This window comes from Leucoraja erinacea, chromosome 4 (genome assembly GCF_028641065.1).
Source record: "Leucoraja erinacea ecotype New England chromosome 4, Leri_hhj_1, whole genome shotgun sequence".
Classification (NCBI taxonomy): Eukaryota; Metazoa; Chordata; class Chondrichthyes; order Rajiformes; family Rajidae; genus Leucoraja; species Leucoraja erinaceus.
In genome coordinates this window covers 65475825-65497927 of record NC_073380.1, presented here as the reverse complement: position 1 = coordinate 65497927, position 22103 = coordinate 65475825, and the positions used below count along the sequence as shown (strand labels likewise).

Genomic DNA, 22103 nt, shown 5'->3' with positions numbered 1-22103 from the left:
ACTGTGCTGCGATTATAGTTGCAGTGATTGGCCTGGCCAGCCGGTGGCGGTGTTGTCCTCCATTACTGCTCAGCCACCCTGTCAGCTGCAGGCTACGTCCAATCCACCTGCTGTTGGAATTGCATCCAATCCTCTCACGCCCCAGGCTGCTGCAGGGCATCCAGCGGCCCACTCCACCAAAAGCTCGATCCAGCCACATTGACTGCGAATGAGCTGTTCCACGCCTCACGTGGCCACCACTCGGCTCCCGTGCCTTGCAGGGCCTCCCGCAGCCAACCTCAGCAAACCCAGAGTGCCCCAGTTCGCTCTTTGGCACCATTCTTTACCTGTGCCTGCTGCCACCACCATCTTTAAATGTCTAGATGTGCACTTACATTGTCTATGCATAGCTGGCCATGGGCTAAATGCTGGGGAGATGAGATTAATGTGGATGTGTGCTCACATGTTAGCGTGGATGCGGTGAACCAAATGGACCATTTCCGTTTGTAGGAAAGCACTCCCCTCCTCTCTGAACCCCCATATTCCCCCAACAGTACCTCATCTAAATCTCCGACCACTCCCCTGCCCCTCCTGACCCTAACCTTCACCATCATCATGCTTTCACCATACCTCCCAGCCTCCCCCTTTCTGATACAGAACGGTCTATCTTCTGCAGAGGCCTCATCTTTGTAACCCTCCGCTCCCACCTCAACAAGTTCCGTGCCTGCCATGACAGTAGACAAGGGACAATAGGTGCAGGAGTAGGACATTCAGCCCTATGAGCCAGCACCGCCATTCACTGTGATCATGGCTGATCATCCACATTCAGTACCCCCTTCCTGCCTTCTCACCATATCCCCTGACTCCGCTATCTTTAAGAGCTTTATCTAACTCTCTCTTGAATTCCACAGATTCACAACTCTCTGGGTGAAAACGTTTTTCCTTATCTCTGTTCTAAATGGCCTACCCCTTATTCTTAAACTGTGGACCCTGGCTCTGGACTCCCTCAAACATCGGGAAGATGTTTCCTGCCTCTATCCAATCCCGTAATAATCTTATATGCTTCAATAAAATCCCTTCTCATCCTTGTAAATTCCAGAGTATACAAGCCCATTCTATCATCATATGACAGTTCTGCCACCCCCGGAATTAACCCCGTGAACATACGCGGCATTCCCTCAACAGCAAGCATGTTCTTCCTGTACAACTACAGAAGGACCTTTTTGCTCATATACTCAACTCCTCCTGTTATGAAGGCCAACATGCCATTAGCTTTCTTCACGGCCTGCTGTACCTGCATGCTTACTTTCAGTGACTGATGAACAACCCTCCATATCTCTTTGTACTTCCCCTTTTCCCAACTTGACACCATTTAGATAATAATCTGCCTTCCTGTTTTTGATACCAAAATGGATAACCTCACATTTATCCACATGACGTCAAGTTTTTCTTCTGTCTCCCCCGCCTCAGTGCTGTTCTCTATGGGAAGGTGTCCTCATCAACCAGTGATGATCTTCTCCCGTCTTCCTTCTCCCGTCTCCAATGGTGGTCCTCCTCTTGACTCCCACAGACAGCCTTCTATCCTCTTTAAACCTATCAAAATAAAAAAAGTCAGGCTGAAGAAGGGTTCTGACCCGAAATGTCACGCATTCCTTTTCTCCAGAGATGCTGCTGCCTGACCCACTGAGTTGCTCCAGCACTATGGTTGCAGCCTTTGATCACAATGCCAGTTACCAGCAAATTGACATTTGTGAAAGGCAGATGACAAATGCCTTGTAGATCAGCACCAAGCATGATCAGGAATTTCCAGCTCATTATGTTTTGGAACAGGAGAGCATGAAGCCATGTTAAATTGAATAATGATAATTAACCATCATTGATTAACAATGTCTCACACGAGTCCAGGTCATCAAGTAATTGATGGTTCGAATATGAGGTGATTTGATAGTTGTGCTAAATAGTGAAAAGTGAGCTTTTTAAAAATTTAGACAATAATTAAGTGTTTCATTGTCATCTGTGCTGATGCTGGAACAATACAATTCTTACTTGTAGCAGTATAAGGGGACTGTAAATGTAATACACACCGATAATGTATAACGCACAAAAAGTCAATAAATTAGTAGAAAATTAAACCCCAAAATCCCCAATGCAACCAAAGACAGTCCATAGTTCATATTTAATATTAAGGTTGTATCTTTTTTAAGAGCCTAAGCACCTGTCCCACTGTACGAGGTAATTCACGAGTTCTCCCGAGTTTTCCCCTGATTCGAAATCGGAGAATATCCGTAGCGGGTCCGTAGGAGTTCATGGATGTCTCATAGTGGCTCGTAATGCTAATGGTAGGTACTCGGGACATCCGGTAACTCGTGACGATTTTTCATCACTGCAAAACATGTCCACGAGTAAAAAAAATACTCGTGATGAAAAAAATACTTTTTATACCTACCGTTAGCATTACGAGCCGCTACGAGACATCCACAAACTCTTACGGACCCGCTACGGACATTCTCCGAGTTCGAATCAGGGGAAAACTCGGGGAAACTTGTGAATTACCTCGAGGATGTAACTAGTAGAGTGGATAAGGGGGAACCAGTGGATGTGTTATATCTGGACTTCCAGAAGGCTTTCGACAAGGTCCCACATAAGAGATTAGTATGCAAACTTAAAGCACACGGTATTGGGTGTTCAGTATTGATGTGGATAGAGAACTGGCTGGCAGACAGGAAGCAAAGAGTAGGAGTAAACGGGTCCTTTTCACAATGGCAGGCAGTGACCAGTGGGGTACTGCAAGGCTCAGTGCTGGGACCCCAGCTATTTACAATATATATTAATGATCTGGATGAGGGAATTGAATGCAACATCTCCAAGTTTGAGGATGACACGAAGCTGGGGGACAGTGTTAGCTGTGAGGAGGATTCTAGGAGGCTGCAAGGTGACTTGGATAGGTTGGGTGAGTGGGCAAATGCATGGCAGATGCAGTATAATGTGGATAAATGTGAGGTTATCCACTTTGGTGGCAGAAACAGAAAAGTAGACTATTATCTGAATGGTGGCCGATTAGGAAAAGGGGAGATGCAATGAGACTTGGGTGTTAAGGTACACCAGTCATTGAAAGTAGGCATGCAGGTGCAGCACGCAGTGAAGAAAGCAAATGGTATGTTAGCATTTATAGCAAAAGGATTTGAGTATAAGAGCAGGGAGGTTCTACTGCAGTTGTACACGGTCTTGGTGAGACCACACCTGGAGTATTGCGTACAGTTTTGGTCTCCCAATCTGAGGAAAGACATTCTTGCCATAGAGGGAGTACATAGAAGGTTCACCAGACTGATTCCTGGGATGGCAGGACTTTCATATGAAGAAAGACTAGATAGACTCGGCTTGTACACACTAGAATCCAGAAGATTGAGGGAGGGATCTTATAGAAACTTACAAAATTCTTAAGGGGTTGGACAGGCTAGATGCAGGATGATTATTCCTGATGTTGGGGATGTCCAGAACTAGGGGTCACAGTTTAAGAATAAGAGGGAAGTCTTTTAGGACCGAGATGAGAAAATAATTTTTTACACAGAGAGTGGTGAATCTGTGGAATTCTCTGCCACAGAAGGTAGTTGAGGCCAGTTCATTGGCTATATTTAAGAGGGAGTTAGATGTGGCCCTTGTGGCTAAAGGGATCAGAGGGTATGGAGAGAAGGCAGGGATGGGATACTGAGTTGGATGATCAACCATGATCATATTGAATGGCGGTGCAGGCTCGAAAGGCCGAATGGCCTATTCCTGCATCTATTTTCTATGTTTCTATGTACAGTGGGACAGGGGCTTATTTCTCAGGGGAAAGCTGTTTTTGAATTGTGTGGTCACTTTTTTCAGACTTGTACCTCCTCCCTGATGGTACAAATTAAATGAGAGTGTGGCGAGGGTGAATTGGGTCTTTGTTACTGGCAGCATTTTTGGAACAGCGCTTCCTGTAGATCCCCTCGATGTTGGGTTGGTCAATACCCTTGTGGCAGTGTCTGCCACTCTCTGTAATTTGCTTTGTTTCTTGGAGTTATTAAATACGAGTTAATAAAGGCAAATTATGAAGAGAAAAGCAAATGACAGCAATAAGATGGAATAAAATGAGAATATGCAGTGTTTCAGGCATTATGTCAAACTTATTGAAAGAATATGTGGTATAAAACAAAAGGAGCACGGTAGACAGAAAAGCCAGTTCTTCTGGCAAATCCAGATTAAGAAGGGGTAATGTTAAATTTTCCATCTCAACCTACTTAAAGTAACTACTGAAAGTCAATGGTGGTACAGGGGTAAACTTGTAGCACCAAAGACTCGGGTTCAATCCTGACTGCGGGTGCTGGCTGTATGGAGTTTGTATGTTCTGCATGTGACCTAGGTAGGTTTTCTCTGGGAGCTCTGATTTCCTCCCACACTCCAAAGACATACAGGTTTGTAGAATAATTGGCTTGGTAAAATTGTAAATCGTCCCCAGTGTGTTTAGGATAGTGTCAATGTGCGGGGATAGTTGGTCGGCGGGGACTCGGTGGGCTGAATGGCCTGTTTCCGCGCTGTACCTTAAAACTAAAACTAAACAATGCATTTGCTGCAAACGTGTAGAGCTAGAGCTGGTAATTATTGCACATTTCTATTTTTACATTGTTATGTCATTGTATGTGCCTTCATGCTATGAAAGATAATGCTATGGTGGTTATGGGAGATTTCAACATGCAGGTAGATTGGGAAAATCAGATAGAAACATAGAAAATAGGTGCAGGAGTAGGCTATTCAGCCTTTCGAGACTGCACCGCCATTCAATATGATCATGGCTGATCATCCAACTCAGTATCCCGCACCTGCCTTCTCTCCATACCCCCTGATCCCTCTAGCCACAAGGGCCACATCTAACTCCCTCTTAAATATAGCCAATGAACTGGCCTCAACTACCTTCTGTGGCAGAGAGTTCCAGAGATTCACCACTCGCTGCGTGAAAAATGTTTTTCTCATCTCGGTTCTAAAGGATTTCCCCTCTATTCTTAAGCTGTGACCCCTTGTCCTGGACTTCCCCAACATCGGGAACAATCTTCCTGCATCAAGCCTGTCCAACCCCTTAAGAATTTTGTAAGTTTCTATAAGATCCCCCCTCAATCTCCTAAATTCTAGCGAGTACAATCCGGGTCTATCCAGTCTTTCTTCATAAGAAAGTCCTGACATCCCAGGAATCAGTCTGGTGAACCTTCTCTGAACTCCCTCTATGGCAATAATGTCCTTCCTCAGATTTGGAGACCAAAACTGTACGCAATACTCCAGGTGTGGTCTCACCAAGACCCTGTACAACTGCAGCAGAATGTCCCTGCTCCTATACTCAAATCCTCTTGCTATGAATGCCAACATACCATTCGCTTTCTTTACTGCCTGCTGCACCTGCATGCCTACTTTCAATGACGTGTACCATGACACCCAGGTTTCGTTGCATCTCCCCTTTTCCTAGTCGGCCACCATTTAGATAATAGTCTGCTTTCCTGTTTTTGCCACCAAAGTGGATAACCTCACATTTATCCATATTATACTGCATCTGCCAAACATTTGCCCACTCACCCAGCCTATCCAAGTCACCTTGCAGCCTCCTAGCATCCTCCTCACAACTAACACTGCCCCCCAGCTTCATGTCATCCGCAAACTTGGAGATGTTGCATTCAATTCCCCTGTCAAAATCATTAATATACAGTATATTGTGAATAGCTGGGGTCCCAGCACTGAGCCTTGCAATACCCCACTAGTCACTGCCTGCCATTGTGAAAAGGACACGTTTACTCCTACTCTTTGCTTCCTGTCTGCCAGCCAGTTATCTATCCACATCAATACTGAACTCCGAATACCGTGTGCTTTAAGTTTGTATACTAATCTCTTATGTGGGACGTTGTCGAAAGCCTTCTGAAAGTCCAGATATAACACATCCACTGGTTCTCCCCTATCCAATCTACTAGTTACATCCTCGAAAAATTCTATAAGATTCGTCAGACATGATTTACCTTTCGTAAATCCATGCTGACTTTGTCCAATGATTTCACCACTTTCCAAATGTGCTGCTATCCCATCTTTAATAACTTTAACGTTAATGACTCTAGCAGTTTCCCCACTACCGATGTTAGACTAACTGGTCTGTAATTCCCTGTTTTCTCTCTCCCTCCCTTTTTAAAATGTCCTCAGGGATCCTCAGGAACTACTCCAGAATCTAAAGAGTTTTGAAAAATTATCACTAATGCATCCACTATTTCTGGAGCTACTTCCTTTAAGTACTCTGGGATGCAGCCCATCTGGCCCTGGGGATTTATCGGCCTTTAATCCATGCGATTTACCTAACACCACTTCCCGGCTAACATGGATTTCACTCAGTTCCTCCATCTCATTTGACCCGTGGCCCCCTGCCATTTCCAGCAGATTATTTATGTCTTCCGTGGTGAAGACGGAACCAAAATAGTTATTCAATTTGACCACCATGTCCTTGTTCCCCATGATCAATTCACCTGTTTCTGACTGCAAGGGACTTACATTTGTTTTTACTAATCTCTTTCTCTTCACATATCTTTAAAAACTTTTGCAGTCAGTTTTTATGTTCCCTGCCAGTTTTCTTTCATAATTTATTTTCCCTTTCCTAATTAAGCCCTTTGCCCTCCTCTGCTGGTCTCTGAATTTCTCCCAGCTGCTTTTTCTGGCTAATTTGTACGCTTCATCTTTTGTTTTGATACTATCCCTGATTTCCCTTGTTATCCACGGATGCACTACCTTCCCTGATTTATTCTTTTGCCAAACTGGGATGAACAATTGTTGTAGTCCATCCATGCAGTCTTTAAATGCCTTCAATTGCATATCCACCATCAACCCTTTAGGAATTAGTTGCCAGTCAATCTTGGCCAATTCACGTCTCATATCCTCAAAGTTACCTTTCTTTAAGTTCAGAAATATTGTTTCTGAATTAACAATGTCACTCTCCATCATAATGAAGAACTCAACCATATTATGGTCGCTCTTGCCCAAGGGGCCACACACAACAAGACTGCTAACTAACCCTTCCTCATTACTCAGTACCCAGTCTAGAATAGCCTGCTCTCTCGTTGGTTCCTCTACTTGTTGGTTTAGAAAACTATCCCGCATACATTCCAAGAAATCCTCTTCCTCAGCACCCCTGCCAATTTGATTCACCCAATCTATATGTAGATTGAAGTAACCCATTATAACTGTTTTACCTTTGTTGCACGCATTTCTAATTTCCTGCTTGATGCCATCCCCAACTTCACTACTATTGTTAGGTGGCCTGTACACAACACCCACTAGCGTTTTCTGTCCCTTAGTGTTTCGCAGATCTACCCATATCGATTCCACATTCTCCAAGCTAATGTCCTTCCTTTCCATTGCGTCAATCTCCTCTGAAACCAGCAACGCTACCTCACCTCCTTTTCCTTTCTGTCTATCCCTCCTGAATATTGAATATCCCTGGATGTTCAGCTCCCAGCCTTGGTCACCCCGGAGCCATGTCTCCGTGATCCCAACTATATCATAATCATTAATAGCTATCTGCACATTCATCCACCTTATTACGAATGCTCCTTGCATTGAGACACAAAGCCTTCAGACTTGTTTTTACAACGCTCTTACCCCTTACACAATTATGTTGAAAAGTGGCCCTTTTTGATTTTTGCCCTGGATTTGTCTGCCTGCCACTTTTACTTTTCACCTTGCTACCTATTGCTTCTACCCTCATTGTACACCCCTCTGTCTCTCTGCTCACACATTTAAGAACCCCACCACCTCTTATTCTCTGTTTATTATTGTTTTCTTCTTTCCCCCCTACATGTTGGGTCTGAGTGCTTCCCTTCTCTGCCTCCTGCCTCACACACTGTCCACTAGCTTTCTCTATTTGAGTCCCTCCCCCCAACCGTTCTAGTTTAAAGTCTCCGCAGTAGCCTTTGCAAATCTCCCCGCCAGGATATTGGTCCCCCTCGGGTTCAAGTGCAACCCATCCTTTTTGTACAGGTCGCACCTTCCACCAAAGACGTCCCAATGATCCAGAAACTTGAATCCCTGTCCTCTGCACCAGTCCTTCAGCCACGCATTTATCCTCCACCTCGCTCCATTCCTACTCTCACTGTCGCGTGGCATAAGCAGTAATCCCGAGATTGTTACCTTTGCGGTCCTTCTCTTTAACTCTCCTCCTAACTCCCTAAATTCTCCTCTTCTCTTTTTCTACCTATGTCATTGGTACCTATATGTACCACGACCTCGGGCTCTCCCTCCCATTTCAGGATTTCTTGGACACGTTCAGACACGTCCCAGACCCTGGCACCAGGGAGGCAAACTACCATCTGGGTCTCCCGACTGTGTCCACAGAATCGCCTGTCTGACCCCCTAACTATAGAATCCCCTATTACTAATGCCCTCCTCTTCTTTTCCTTACCCTTCTGAACAAGTTTCTGTACCGGTGGCCCGGCCGCTGTTGCTACCCACAGGTAGGCTGTCCCCCCCCAACAGTACTCAAACAGGAGTACTTATTGTCAAGGCGTACGGCCACTTGTACTCTCTAGTCCCTGCCTGTGCCCATTGCCCCTCCTAACCGTGACCCACTTACATAGAAACATAGAAACATAGAAATTAGGTGCAGGAGTAGGCCATTCGGCCCTTCGAGCCTGCACCGCCATTTAATATGATCATGGCTGATCATCCAACTCAGTATCCCGTACCTGCCTTTTCTCCATACCCTCTGATCCCCTTGGCCACTTGCTTGCCTCCTGTGGTCTTGGAGTGACCACCTCTCTGTAACTCCTCTCAATGACTTCCTCGCTCTCCCTGACCAGACGGAGGTCATCGAGCTGCTGCTCCAGGTTCCTAATACGGTCCCTTAGGAGCCCCATCTCGACGCACCTGGCGCAGATGTGGACGTCTGGAAGGCTATCAGATTCCTTGACCTCCCACATCTGACATCCAGAACATTCTGGCCGTCATTCTCCCCCTTACCTAGGATACAAAACAAAGTACAATACAATACAATACAAAGTACAATACAATACAATACAAATTGCTGGAAGAAATCAGCAGGGATTTGTCTCCCAATCAGCTGCTCCCCCTTGTCCGCTTCCACCAATCAGCGGCTTCCTCAAGCCCACTTGTTTTGAAATGCGAATGGGACGTTGGAACGTTGCAGCTTTGGCACTCCTCCCTCTGCGACTGCTCCAATGGCTCTCAGGCCTCTGCAAAAAACAAGCCTCGCGCTCGAGTTTTAACTGCTACCGCTCGGGTGTAGCTCCTCCCTCTGCGACCGCTCCAACGGCTCTCGGGCCTCTGCCGTACTGGACCCCAAGAAAGGGAGTTTGTAGAGTGTCTCCAAGATGGATACTTAGAGCAGCTTGTACTGGAGCCTACCAGGGAGAAGGCAATTCTGGATTTAGTATTGTGTAATGAACCAGATTTGATAAGGGAACTCGAGATAAAGGAGCCATTAGGTAGTAACCATAATATGATAAGTTTTAATCTACAATTTGAGAGGGAGAAGGGAAAATCGGAAGTGTCAGTATTACAGTTGAGCAAAGGGAACTATGGAAGCATGAGGGAGGAGCTGACCAAAGTTGACTGGAAAGATACCCTAGCAGGGATGACAGTGGAACAGCAATTGCAGGTATTTCTGGGAATAATACAGAAGGTGCAGGATTAGTTCATTCCAAAGAGGAAGAAAGATTCTAAGGGGAGTAAGAGGCTACCTTGGCTGACAAGTGAAGTCAAGGACAGTATAAAAATAAAAGAGAAGAAGCATAACATAACAAAGATGAGTGGGAAGCAAGAGGATTGGGTAATGCTTAAAGAGCAACAGAAGGCAATACGGGGAGGAAAGATGAGGCACAAAGGTAAGCTAGCCAAGAATATAAAGGAGGATAGCAAAAGCTTCTTCAACTATGTGAAGAGGAATAAAATAGTTAAGACAAATGTGGGTCCCTTGAAGACAGAACACGTGAGTTTATTATGAGGAACAAGGAAATGGCAGATGAGTTAGACAATAGACACTAGGCAATAGGTGCAGGCGTAGGCCATTCGGCCCTTCGAGCCAGCACCGTCATTCAATGGCTGATCATCCCCAATCAGTACCCCGTTCCTGCCTTCTCCCCATATCCCCTGACTCCGCTATTTTTAAGAGCCCTATCTAGCTCTCTCTTGAAAGTATCCAGAGAACCTGTTCAGCCTTTAACACAATCATCCCGGACATCCTCATTGGTAAACTGGTCACTCTCGGCCTCCCCACTCTCACATGTGCCTGGATTAAGGATTTCCTCACAAACCGGCCCCAGACTGTGAGACTTGGCCCCCACCTCTCCTCCACTCGCAGGTTGAGTACCGGTTCCCCACAGGGCTGTGTGCTAAGCCCCCTCTTATACTGTCTCTACACCTACGACTGTAGTCCGGCCCACAACAACAACCGCATCGTCAAATTTGCTGACGACACTACTGTGGTCGGACTTATTTCAAAGGGAGACGAGGCAGCCTACAGAGAGGAAGTCCTGAAGTTGACAACCTGGTGCTCAGAAAACAATCTGGCTCTGAACACCAGGAAAACAAAAGAGCTCATTGTCGACTTCAGGAGGCACAGCACCGACTTAGTCCCCCTACACATTAACGGCGAGTGTGTGGAGAGGGTCAACACCTTCCGGTTTCTCGGCGTCCATATCGCGGCTGACATCTCCTGGACGGACAACACGACAGCGGTCATCAAGAAGGCTCAGCAGCGGCTGCACTTCCTGAGGGTCCTCAGGAAGCACAACCTGGACTCTAACCTGCTGCTGACCTTCTACTGCTCGTCCATCGAGAGCCTGCTGACATACTGCATTACAGCATGGTATGGCAGCTGCACCATGGCAGACAGGGAGAGGCTTCAGAGGGTAACCAGGACAGCGCAGAGGATCATTGGTTGCCCTCTCCCCTCCCTGATGGACATCTACACCTCCCGCTGCCTTAGCAGGGCAAAGAAGATCACCAAAGACAGCTCCCATCCTGCGTTTGGACTGTTCGACCTGCTGCCCTCTGGAAGGCGCTATAGGTGCATCAAATCCAGGACAAACAGACTCAGGAATAGCTGCTTCCCGAGAATTATATCTACCATAAATTCAAATCCACACATGCACTGACTACACCGCCCAACACGGACTTCCATCTGTATATATGTATATATGTATGTAGCGCCGTAGAATTTGTGCACCTATTCCCCCCCCCCCATCTCCCTTCTGTTTTGTTTTTCTGTTTCTTGTTTTTTGTGTAAAATTGTATGTATGCACTGAGTACGAGCAGCTTTCAGTTTCACTGTACATGTATAGTGACAATAAATGGCATATCTATATCTAACCTGCCTCCACTGCCCTCTGAGGCAGAGAATTCCTCAGACTCACCACTCTCTGTGAGAAAAAGTATTTCCTCGTCTCCGTTCTAAATGGCTTACTCCTTATTCTTAAACTGTTAACAGGTACTTTGGATCTGTCTTCGCAAATGAAGACACAAACAATCTTCCTGATGTACTAGTGGCCAGAGGATCTGGGGTGACGGAGGAATTGAAGAAAATTCACATTAGGCAGGAAATGGTGTTGGGTAGGCTGATAAGGCTGATGAATCCCCAGAGCCTGATGGTCTGCATCCCAGGGTATTTAAGGTGGCTCTCAAAATCGTGAACGCATTGGTGATCATTTTCCAATGTTCTATAGGTTCAGGTTCAGTTCCTGTGGATTTGAGGGTAGCTAATGTCTCCCACCTTTTGAAAAAGGCAGGAGAGAGAAAACAGGGAATTATAGACCAGTTAGCCTGACATCGGTGGTGGGGAAGATGCTGGAGTCAATTATAAAAGATGAAATAGCGGCACATTTGGATAGCAGTAACAGGATCGGTCCGAGTCACCATGGATTTAAGGGGAAATCATGCTTGACTAATCTTCTGGAATTATTTGAGGATGTAACTAGGAAAATGGACATGGGAGAGCCAGTGGATGTGGTGTACCTGGACTTCCAGAAAGTCTTTGATATGGTCCTAAATAGGGGATTGGTGGGCAAAATTAGAGCACATGGTATTGGGGATGGGGTACTGACATGGATAGAAAATTGGTTGGCAGACAGGAAACAGAGTAGGAATTAAAGGGTTCAAGAAGGAACTACATTGCTGGAAAATAGAAGGTAGACAAAATTGCTGGAGAAAGGCAGTGGGTGCGGCAGCATCTATGGAGCGAAGGAAATAGGCAACGTTTAGGAATTAAAGGGTCCCTTTCGGAATGGCAGGCAGTGACTAGAGGGGTACCGCAAGGCTCAGTGCTGGGACTGCAGTTATTTACAATATACATTAATGATTTAGATGAAGGGATTAAAAGCGACATTAACAAATTTGCAGACGACACAAAGCTGGTTGGCAATATGAACTGTGAGGAGAATGCTATGAAGATGCAGGGTGACTTGGACAGGCTGGGTGAGTGGGCAGATGCATGGCAGATGCAGTTTGATGTGGATAAATGTGAGGTTATGCACTTTGGTGGCAAGAACAGGAAGGCAGATTATTATCTGAATGGTGTCAAGTTAGAAAAAGGGGAAGTACAACGAGATCTGGGTGGCCTTGTACATCAGTCGCTGAAAGTAAGCATTCAGGTACAGCAGGCAGTGAAGAAAGCTAATGTCATGTTGACCTTCATAACAAGAGGAGTTGAGTATAGGAACAAAGAGGTCCTTCTGCAGTTGTACAGGACCCTGGTGAAACCACACCTGGAGTATTGTGTGCAGTTTTTTTTTTGCTCCAAACTTGAGGAAGGACATACTTGCTATTGAGGGAGTGCAGCGTATGTTCACGAGGTTAATGCCCGGTATGGAGGGACTGTCGTATGTTGAAAGAATGGAAACATATAAGATAATTAAGGGATTGGTTATGCTAGTGGCTGGAATCATGTTCCCAATGTTGCTGGAGTCCAGAACCTTGGGCCACAGATTAAGAATAAGGGGTAGGCCATTTAGAATGGAGATGAAGAAAAACTTTATCACCCAGAGAGTTGTGATTCTGTGGAAATCTCTGCCTCAGAAGGCAGTAGAGGCCGATTCTCTGGATGCTTTTAAGAGAGAGTTAGATAGAGCTCTTAAAGATAGCGGAGTCAAGGGATATGGGGAGAAGGCAGGAACGAGGTACTGATTGTGGATGATCAGCCATGATCACAGTGAATGGTGGTGCTGGCTTGATGGGCCAAATGGCCTACTCCTGCACCTATAGTCTATTGAAAGTCATAATTCATTTTAGTGCTTTTTCTATTTTAGATCCTTTATGATTCAAGAACTTTTCTTTCTTACAGTGATAGAGAATGACGCAAGTTAAAGTTCAGACTGCAGTAAACCTATCTGGATCTACACTGGGTGTCACGATGCAGTCACCATCTGTAGCTAGTACTGTTCCTCTGGTTCTGCAGTCTTCTCTGAATGGGTCAGTCCCAGCCGCAAGTTCCAGCTGTACCAGCCCTGCCGCTGGGTTTGTGGATTCTACTGCTTCAATTATTAACTCACCAGGTGAGTCTTCTAATTAAATGTGAAGCTTTCTACTGACCATTTGATGCCAAGCGATCATTGAAAGTAATGAAATGTATTTTGTGATTTTTCATAAATGATACTGCATTTAATGTTACCTGTAAGAAATACTATAGTTTCAAAAGTGAATTAAATAATTTGCATCAGTTTGCATTTTATCTAAGATTTGGCCGATGTATTTTGTATACATTCGGAAGCCGCGGTCTCCAGTTAGGAAGCGGCCGCTCCAGGTGTCCCAAGCCGCTGAGAGGATTCTCCCGACGCCAGAGCACCATCAACCGGCGAAGAAGGGCCTGAAACATCGGGCCCCATAGCGGCGACTGCGGAGGCCTCAATAGGTCCGACTATGGTTGGACAATGGGATGGGGACTGGACTTTGTGCCTTCCCTCATAATGGGAACCATTGTGGGGGGATGTTTTTTATGTTTATTGTTAAATTCTTTAATGTTGTGTCTTATCTTTATCTGTGTGCTGCATGGCAAGACAAATTTCACTGCACCAATTGGTGTACGTGACAAATAAATGTCCTTTGTCCTTCAAATGAAACATTAATGCATACAAGGATATTAGCATCTCAAATAATTTATATAACTTTCAATTAAATAGCCCTTTAATTTCCTTCCCTTAGTTGGCACGAGCTTTGATTTTGGAATTTAGTTTGTAGTGTCATGGTGTATATATTCTAAATGTTCTAGAGAGCTGTAAGGGCACCCAAACTTTATTACATGCGCAGTTCCATGGACTACGGTGCCCTCCATAATGCTTGGGACAAAGACCCATCATTTATTTATTTCGCTAGGTACTCCACATTTTGAGATATGTAATAGAAAAAAAATAATTGTGGTTAAAGTGCACAAAGTCAGATTTTACTAAAGAGTATTTTTATACATTTTGGTTTCTGTAGTAAAATTGATAATGACATGATTATGTCATTTGTCATGCAAAAGCACAATTTGAGCCAAATTTGAGCCAAACCTGAGAATTTTTTGTTAATTCCTTTAAAGTGTAAATTACTTTAACATTTTCTTTTTTTTTAACTTGGAAAGTCTGTCTTTGTGATTTAGTGCACCTATCTCTCTGGAAGGATTAAAGGTTAACTTTTTTTGGAAAAATAGAAAAGTGGAGTTTTTCTATTTAAATGGTGGCAGACTCAAATATGTGGCTGGTTAGAGGATCTGGGTATCCTTATACACTCATCACTAGCTTAATGAGCAGGTTTATTAAGCAGTTAGGCTTTGTATTGGCTTTTATCCTATTGGAATTTGAGTACATAAGTGGAGACATCTTTCTTCAATTTTGCCCGCTGAGACTACTTCTGGAACATTGTGTGCAGGTCTGGCTCCCTATCAGAGAAAGGATATGACTTGAATGGAGGGACTGGTTCCTGGCATAGTGAATGTGTTGCAATGAAGAGAGATTGAGCAGTTGGTCCTATACTTATCTTGGGTTGAGATGACATGGGAGATAACCCAATTGAAAGGCACAACATTTCTTTAGAGATTTAACAGGATAGATGTAGTGTTGATGTTTCTCCTAGTTGGGTATTTGGTATCTGGGTTAAATTCTCAAAATATGCCTCAGCAATTCAGCGCTGATTTGTCAAGAGATTTATTCATCAAATGGGTATTATTTCACTTTTGAATTATTTTCCCAGGAAACCATGCATGCTCACTAGCTGAGTATTTACAAGAGATAAATCAATTTCTTTTGGATATTTGGTGTAATCAAGGAATTTGGGATGTGTGTAAGAAAGTGGTGCTGAGGAAATGATTCAGTTGTCCATTTTATTGAATGGTTCACATACACGGAGATGCTGAATATCCCACTTCTGGTTCCTGTTGGACGGTTGGCAATGTTATGAAGGACACCTGTGGGTATAACTACTCAGGAGCAATATAATATTCCTGGAATACATTCAAGGACCATTTACACCTTGATTATCCCATCAATGACCTTTTCATTTTGGTCATTCCCCCTTCTTTCTCCTGTCGAGCAGAAGGTACAAAAGCTTGAAAGCATGAACCAAATTCAGGAACAATTTCTTCTCCATTGTTATTAGAATACTGAGCGGACTTCTCATAATCGAAGGATGTCATCCCGATCTCTCAACCTACCTCATAGCGGCTCTTGCACATTTTATCATCATTTTCTCTGGAGCTATAACATTGCACCACTTTATTCTGCACTCTGGTATTTTTCTGTTTGTTGTCGCATTGTTTCCGTTGTTCTTGTGTATGACCTGACTTCACTTATGTATAGAGCCATAGAATCAGGGTCATATAGCATTGACATAGGCCCTTCAGCCCAACATGTTCATGCCGACCAAGATGTCCCTTCTAAGGTAGTGCTATTACATAGAAACATAGAAATTAGGTGCAGGAGTAGGCCATTCGGCCCTTCGAGCCTGCACCGCCATTCAATATGATCATGGCTGATCATCCAACTCGGTATCCCGTACCTGCCTTTTCTTCATACCCTCTGATCCCCTTAGCCACAAGGGCCACATCTAACTCCCTCTTAAATATAGCCAATGAACTGGCCTCGACTACCCTCTGCGGCAGAGAGTTCCAGAGATTCACCACTCTCTGTGTGAAAAAAGTTCTTCTCATCTCGGTTTTAAAGGATTTCCCCCTTATCCTTAAGCTGTGACCCCTTGTCCTGGATTATTCTGCTTTTGGCCCATATCCCACTATCCTTTTCTATCCATGTACCTGTTCAAATGATTTTTAAATGTTGTTATTGTGTATGCCTTAACAATGTCCTCTGGCAGATCATTCGATATATCCACCACCCTCTGTGTGTGAAAATGTTGCCTTTCAGGTTTTAAGTAAATGTATGGTACGATTTGACTGGTCAGCATGCAAACAAAGATTTTCACTGTATATTGGTAACAATATACCAATATCCTAGATACCACTACAGAAACAATGCATCAGTTCACAAGGTTTACCAGGAACCTATGCATTCCTTTCATTATTGAAATAGCAGAGCATTTAAATTCTGAACTGTCAGATGCTTCCTCTGATAGACAATAGACAATAGGTGCAGGAGTAGGCCATTCGGCCCTTCGAGCCAGCACCAACATTCAATGTGATCATGGCTGATCATCCCCAATCAGTACCCCGTTCCTGCCTTCTCCCCATACTCCCTGACTCCGCTATTTTTAAGAGCCCTATCTAGCTCTCTCTTGAAAGCATCCATACTGATATAGTAGATAATCTGCTCAGTAACGGGTTTGTTCAACTCGCATATGACCTGTAACATGAAATAGTGCAGACAAGTAAACAATGTCCTGCTCTCGGCGGCAGTCGGAATTTAAGGATTTGCGGGAAGCAACTGACATGAGCGAGGCCGGCAAGCGGCAGGAGAGAGGTGTTCAGAGGAGAGAGCACTGCCAGAGGTGAGTGGGCCGGCAGAACCACTTCCCTCCCCGACCACAATGCGGTGGCTCCATGCCCAGAGCGCCATGGCAGTGGTGAGTGAGTGAGTTGCTGGCATGATCTCCGACCCCTTCCTTCTCAACGCTCCTGCCCTCCCCACAACTTTACCCCCTGGCCAGACTCCCCACTTGCTGTGAAATTAACTCTCTCCCCCCCCCCCCCCCCCCCCCCCCCCCCAGCGGCGCTGTCCTTTTACAGCCGCTTCCCACTTTACAGCCGCTTCTCATCAGCTGCCAGCAATGAGGGATAAACTTGGCTATCCCTCAGTACAGCAACATCGTTCTTGATGTTGCTGTACTGAGTGATAGCCAAGTCTATCTTTCTTGGCTAACAACCCAAACTTCAGCCTCCAAGTCGCAGGTAAATTTTTGTCTTATTTTTCGGTAAAAAATAGCGTCTTCATTGCCGGGAAATACGGTATTTAAAAACATGAAGCTCAAAGAAATTTACTTACCGCATTATTTATACACAAACTCCTTTCTTCTCTCTTTGTTTCTTAAGATACTCTTAAGATAATGACAATCCATGTTTGAAAAACCCGCCAAGAAACTTGCGCTGTGCATGCGCAGTACGCAGTCCACGGTGCAAAGGCAGAATTTCAACTGCCTTCAGCTCCCCTTGTCATTGACGGCTTGAAGCAGTGTCAACGGCACGTGAACTGCACATACTTTTGCGTATTACATATACTGCGGATGATAGGCACGGGGGGAATTATGCCTACCTAAGAGATCAATCGTACCTTTATTATTTATATTTAATAATTACCATTTTATAATTTTATTCAGGGTAGGCATTGCCTACCCTGCCTACCCTATCAGCACGTGCCTGATTGAAATGTGCCTTGTGAAGAAACAATGCTTTCAGGCTGGGCTGTATTACTATCATAGTTCAGAATCTACTGCAAATAATTATTTATAGCTTCTGCCAGGCTTATCTTTCCATGTTTCAGTTTTGGAAAGAATTTGGGGGACTTCTTGCATTGTGTGTGTGGCGGGGCTGGGGTTCGGCGATGAACATAATATTCTGAGTTGTCACACATACAAAATGTCATAAAATGTTGAAGGTTGGTTAAGTATGCATATACAGACCTTTGTTTTAAATCACACTTGGACCAGAATAAGTAGTAAAGTAACTTTTAACCATAGGAATTGGACATTTATTAGAAATTGGGCCTAGCAATCTGCATGTGGTCATATTAAGAGAATTTATAGATCTCTGCGAGATAATAATATTTCAACAATATTTCATTTGAAAGCTAAAAGTGCAGTCATCCATTACAAGAGAAAAGGTATTGTTAATGGTTACAATTTATTTATTTCTTCCTGACAATATGGTGGTTTCATTTCCATTTTCAAATTCTGCTCATGGATCTGACATTTAAAATTAATTAAAAGTATTTAAGTAGCAAATATTTTTCGTACGATTTTGGACAAGATATGAGAAATACTCCCAAAGAAATTAATTACCTATGCTTGTTGATATTAAGTGCCAAGTACATGGCATAGATCTGGAAACAAGTATTTTGCAAGTGGCTACAAAGATGATAGACCCACTGGTTGAAACTTTCAAAACTCTCAAGTTCGCAGTGAGTACCAGTGGATTGGAAAACCATGAACCTGACTCAATTGTTTAGGAAGGGAGAAAGGCGGAAAAAAAGTTAGTTGGTGGAAAGATGTTTGCGTCAACAATCAAAGAACAAATAACTAATAATTTGGACCTGATCAAAACAAGGTGGTTGAAAGCCAAATCACGATTTGCTCGTTTTTTGAGGATTGACAAGCAGAGCAGAAAGATGGGTGCCAGTGGATTAATTTAGTTCTGAGACAGTGTGGAAACGGGCCATTCGTCCCACCGAGTCCATGCCAACCAGCGATCACTAGAACAAGTTTTATCCTGCGCCCTAGGGACAATTTACAGAAGCCAAATAACCTGCATGTCTTTGGAATGTGGGAGAAAACCGGAGTATCCAGAGAAAACCTATGTGGTTACAGGGAGAACATAGAAACTCCACATAGACAGCACCCGTAGTTAGGTCTCTGGTGCAGTAAGGCAGCAACTCTACCGGTGTGCCACTATGCCACTCGTGTTGATGTGATACATGTGGACTGCCAACAAACATTTGACAAGATAACAGCTAATTCGTTGATACAAAAATAAGGAGCTTTTAATATTGGAGGAAATGTGTTATCTCAAAAATAGGTATCATATAGAAATGACCTTTATCAGATTGGGTGATGTAACTAGTGGAGTACCACACGTTTCTATTCCACATATTTACAATATAAATAATTGAGGAAGGGTTAGAAAGGAATATAACCAAGGTTGCTATATTCAAGGAAATAACCAAGGAATTGTTCAGAAAAATAGGTGAAAGTCCATGTGATGATGAGGATACTTTGAGTCTGTAATGAGGCACAGATAATGTGGGTGAAAATCTTGCAAATGGAGTTCTGTGTGGGGAAAGTGAGAGTTCATGACTTCACTAAGAGGAGACAAAAGCTAGGTTATTAACTAGCGGGAGAGGGGCTGTAGATGAATGATGTTCATGGATTATAAGAGGTTAGCAGATACATGCAGTAAGCAGTTGAGACAAATGGCATATTGGTCTTTATTACAAAGCAGTGGAGTTTAGACATTACTCAATGTCTGATGGTCGTGGGCAACAGGCACACGTCTAGTTGGCTGGGGTAGTTAAGCTATGATAGTTAAAGGCAGGAAAGACTGGAGGAGATGAGTGGACTCCTCCTGCTCTTGTTTGCTTATTTTCTTGTCACAGATGGGAAGGTTAGGGGATCCTTGAAGTTGACTTTGCAAAATCTTCGTCACTTACTTGACCTGAAATGCACAAAGCAAAAACCAAGTGAATTATCAGGCTGGCCAGATTCAAAGAATATGAAATGCATAATTTTTATTTTCATTATAAACATTTATATTCTCCAGAGCTGTGGGATTATTACATTTGTAGGTTTTCTAAAATATGCTGGTTGTAGTTTCCTTCCAGGATAACATGGCAAACCCCAAAGAGAAAACCCCAATGTGTCTGGTGAATGAGTTAGCCCGTTTCAACAGAGTTCAGCCCCAGTACAAACTTCTAAATGAAAGAGGACCAGCCCATGCCAAGGTAATAATTCAGTAGCTTTAAAATATTTGTAGATTTTTGAGTTTTTTTACATGCTGATTTAGAAAGCAATATTCATTTCATCTGGAATTTCTTGTTTTACAGGTTAATCACAATCTTGGCGCCATTGCCTAGTAATCATTTTTCTGTGAAACTACTTTGAGTTATAGAACTATTACTGCACAGTCTATTCAGTCTATTTCTCTGTCCAATCCCTAATTCTAGCTCTTGGTTCATAGCCTGATAGGTCGCAGCTATTGGAGTACACCTCCCTGTGCATTTTCAGTGGGATGAACATTCTTGCCTTTCGCCAGTGTATTCCAGGCTCCTACCAGACTCTGGGTGAATTGTTTTTATTCCTTCCCCTCTAATCCTTTTACTCTGGCTTTTAAATCAATGCTCTTTGGTTCATGACCCCTGTTCTTAGGGGGGAAAAGTATTTTCCGTTTATTGAATCTTGGTCGTACTTAATTTTATACATCTCGGTTAAGTCTCAATTCCAACAGTCACCTTAAAAACAATGCAACATCTCACCTGGTCCATGACTGCTCAAAGTGCAGAACTTGGGATGGTATGAAGAATCCATAAGGACCACACCGACGCCCTGGGTAAACGGTCAAGGAAACAACCACCTTACAAACTACTCATTTTCCCGGAACTTCTTATCTCAATTATGGAAGAATCTTCCATATAACCTTATAACCATATAACAATTACAGCACGGAAACAGGCCATCTCGACCCTTCTAGTCCGTGCCGAACACGTATTCTCCCTAGTCCCATATACCTGCGCTCAGCCCATAACCCTCCATTCCTTTCCCGTCCATATAACTATACAATTTATTTTTAAATGATAAAAACGAACCTGCCTCCATCACCTTCACTGGAAGCTCATTCCACACAGCCACCAATCTCTGAGTAAAGACGTTCCCCCTCATGTTACCCCTAAATTTCTGTCCCTTAATTCTGAAGTCATGTCCCCTTGTTTGAATCTTCCCTACTCTCAGTGGGAAAAGCTTTTCCACGTCAACTCTGTTGAACTCTGTTGAACTTCCATTCCCATATTGGTCTCAGGTTATTAGAGAGCACTCAAAAGTGAAAGCAAATACATACTCATTCATAAGGAACTTCCAAAGAAGATGCTGGACTTGATTTGTGGTCTGACTGCGGCGACTTTTGCGGAGCTCTGGAAAAGAAAAGGCTCAACAACAACTTACCTGGATCAGAAAAACGGCAGAAATCGGTGCGTTTCGGACAAGCTGCTGGAGCACCTCAAGGCTCTCGCAATTCCCGATCTCCCGCAGCTGCGGGAACCCCGGACTTTAAATTTTCCCATGCTGGCCGTTGAACTCCCGACCCGACTGTGGATCACAGGTACTGTACCTTGAATCCCCAGGATGACCCCCAGAGCCGACGGGCTGGATCTTCCAGGAACAACGGAGCTGGAGCTGCCGACTTTGAGGGAACCCCTGTTCGTTACGGAGCTGGAGCTGCCGTCTGTGAGGGAATCCCCGTTCCAGCGCAGGTTCGCAGAAACAGCAGGTACAGCAAGTACAGTACCTGGAAACAAAGGGGAGGCCTCCATTGTGTCCGGAAACGTGGCCGACGGGCAGGACTCCAGGTCAGAATGAAGCGCAGGGGACTTCGACCCACTCTCACAACTATCCTACTGGCCAATGTACAGTCCCTTAAACAAAGTGGAGGACTTAAGGGCAAGGCTGCTTTATCAAAGGGAGCTGAGGGAATGCTCTGTGTTCTGTTTCACAGAGACATGGCTCACCCCCAGCTCCCCAGACTCAGCGGTCCAGCCTGAAGGGTTCTCCATCCATGGTATGGACCGTACACTGGCATCTGGGAAAGGGAGAGGAGGGGGCGTCTGCCTCATGGTCAACTCTGCGTGGTGTTCAGACGTGGCAGTCCTGTCCAACTCCTGCTCTCCACACCTCGAACATCTGGCGGTGAAGTGCCTTCCCTTCTACCTTCCGAGGGAATTCACCTCCAT

General features: G+C 44.3%; 1 protein-coding gene and 1 long non-coding RNA gene across 9 annotated transcripts in view; one reads left to right on the top strand and one right to left on the bottom strand.

Annotated features, from left to right (window-relative positions):
• Positions 1-22103, top strand: part of stau2 (staufen double-stranded RNA binding protein 2) — a 345477-nt gene that overhangs the window by 29006 nt on the left and 294368 nt on the right. For all 7 annotated transcript variants that reach the window (XR_008723335.1, XR_008723334.1, XM_055634484.1 and 4 more), the window contains exons 2-3: positions 13316-13526; positions 19975-20105. Coding sequence is in view for 5 of the 7 variants with exons in the window: in XM_055634484.1 (XP_055490459.1) it covers positions 13325-13526; positions 19975-20105 (333 nt within the window). In the remaining 2 variants the exon portion in view is untranslated. The remainder of the gene's footprint in view (positions 1-13315; positions 13527-19974; positions 20106-22103) is intronic.
• The window catches only part of LOC129696512 (uncharacterized), a 75194-nt gene continuing 71135 nt past the window's right edge, over positions 18045-22103 (bottom strand). For both annotated transcript variants that reach the window (XR_008723338.1, XR_008723337.1), the window contains exons 3-4: positions 20637-20706; positions 18045-19819 (exon numbers count right to left, since the gene is read on the bottom strand). This is a non-coding gene — a long non-coding RNA (uncharacterized LOC129696512). The remainder of the gene's footprint in view (positions 19820-20636; positions 20707-22103) is intronic.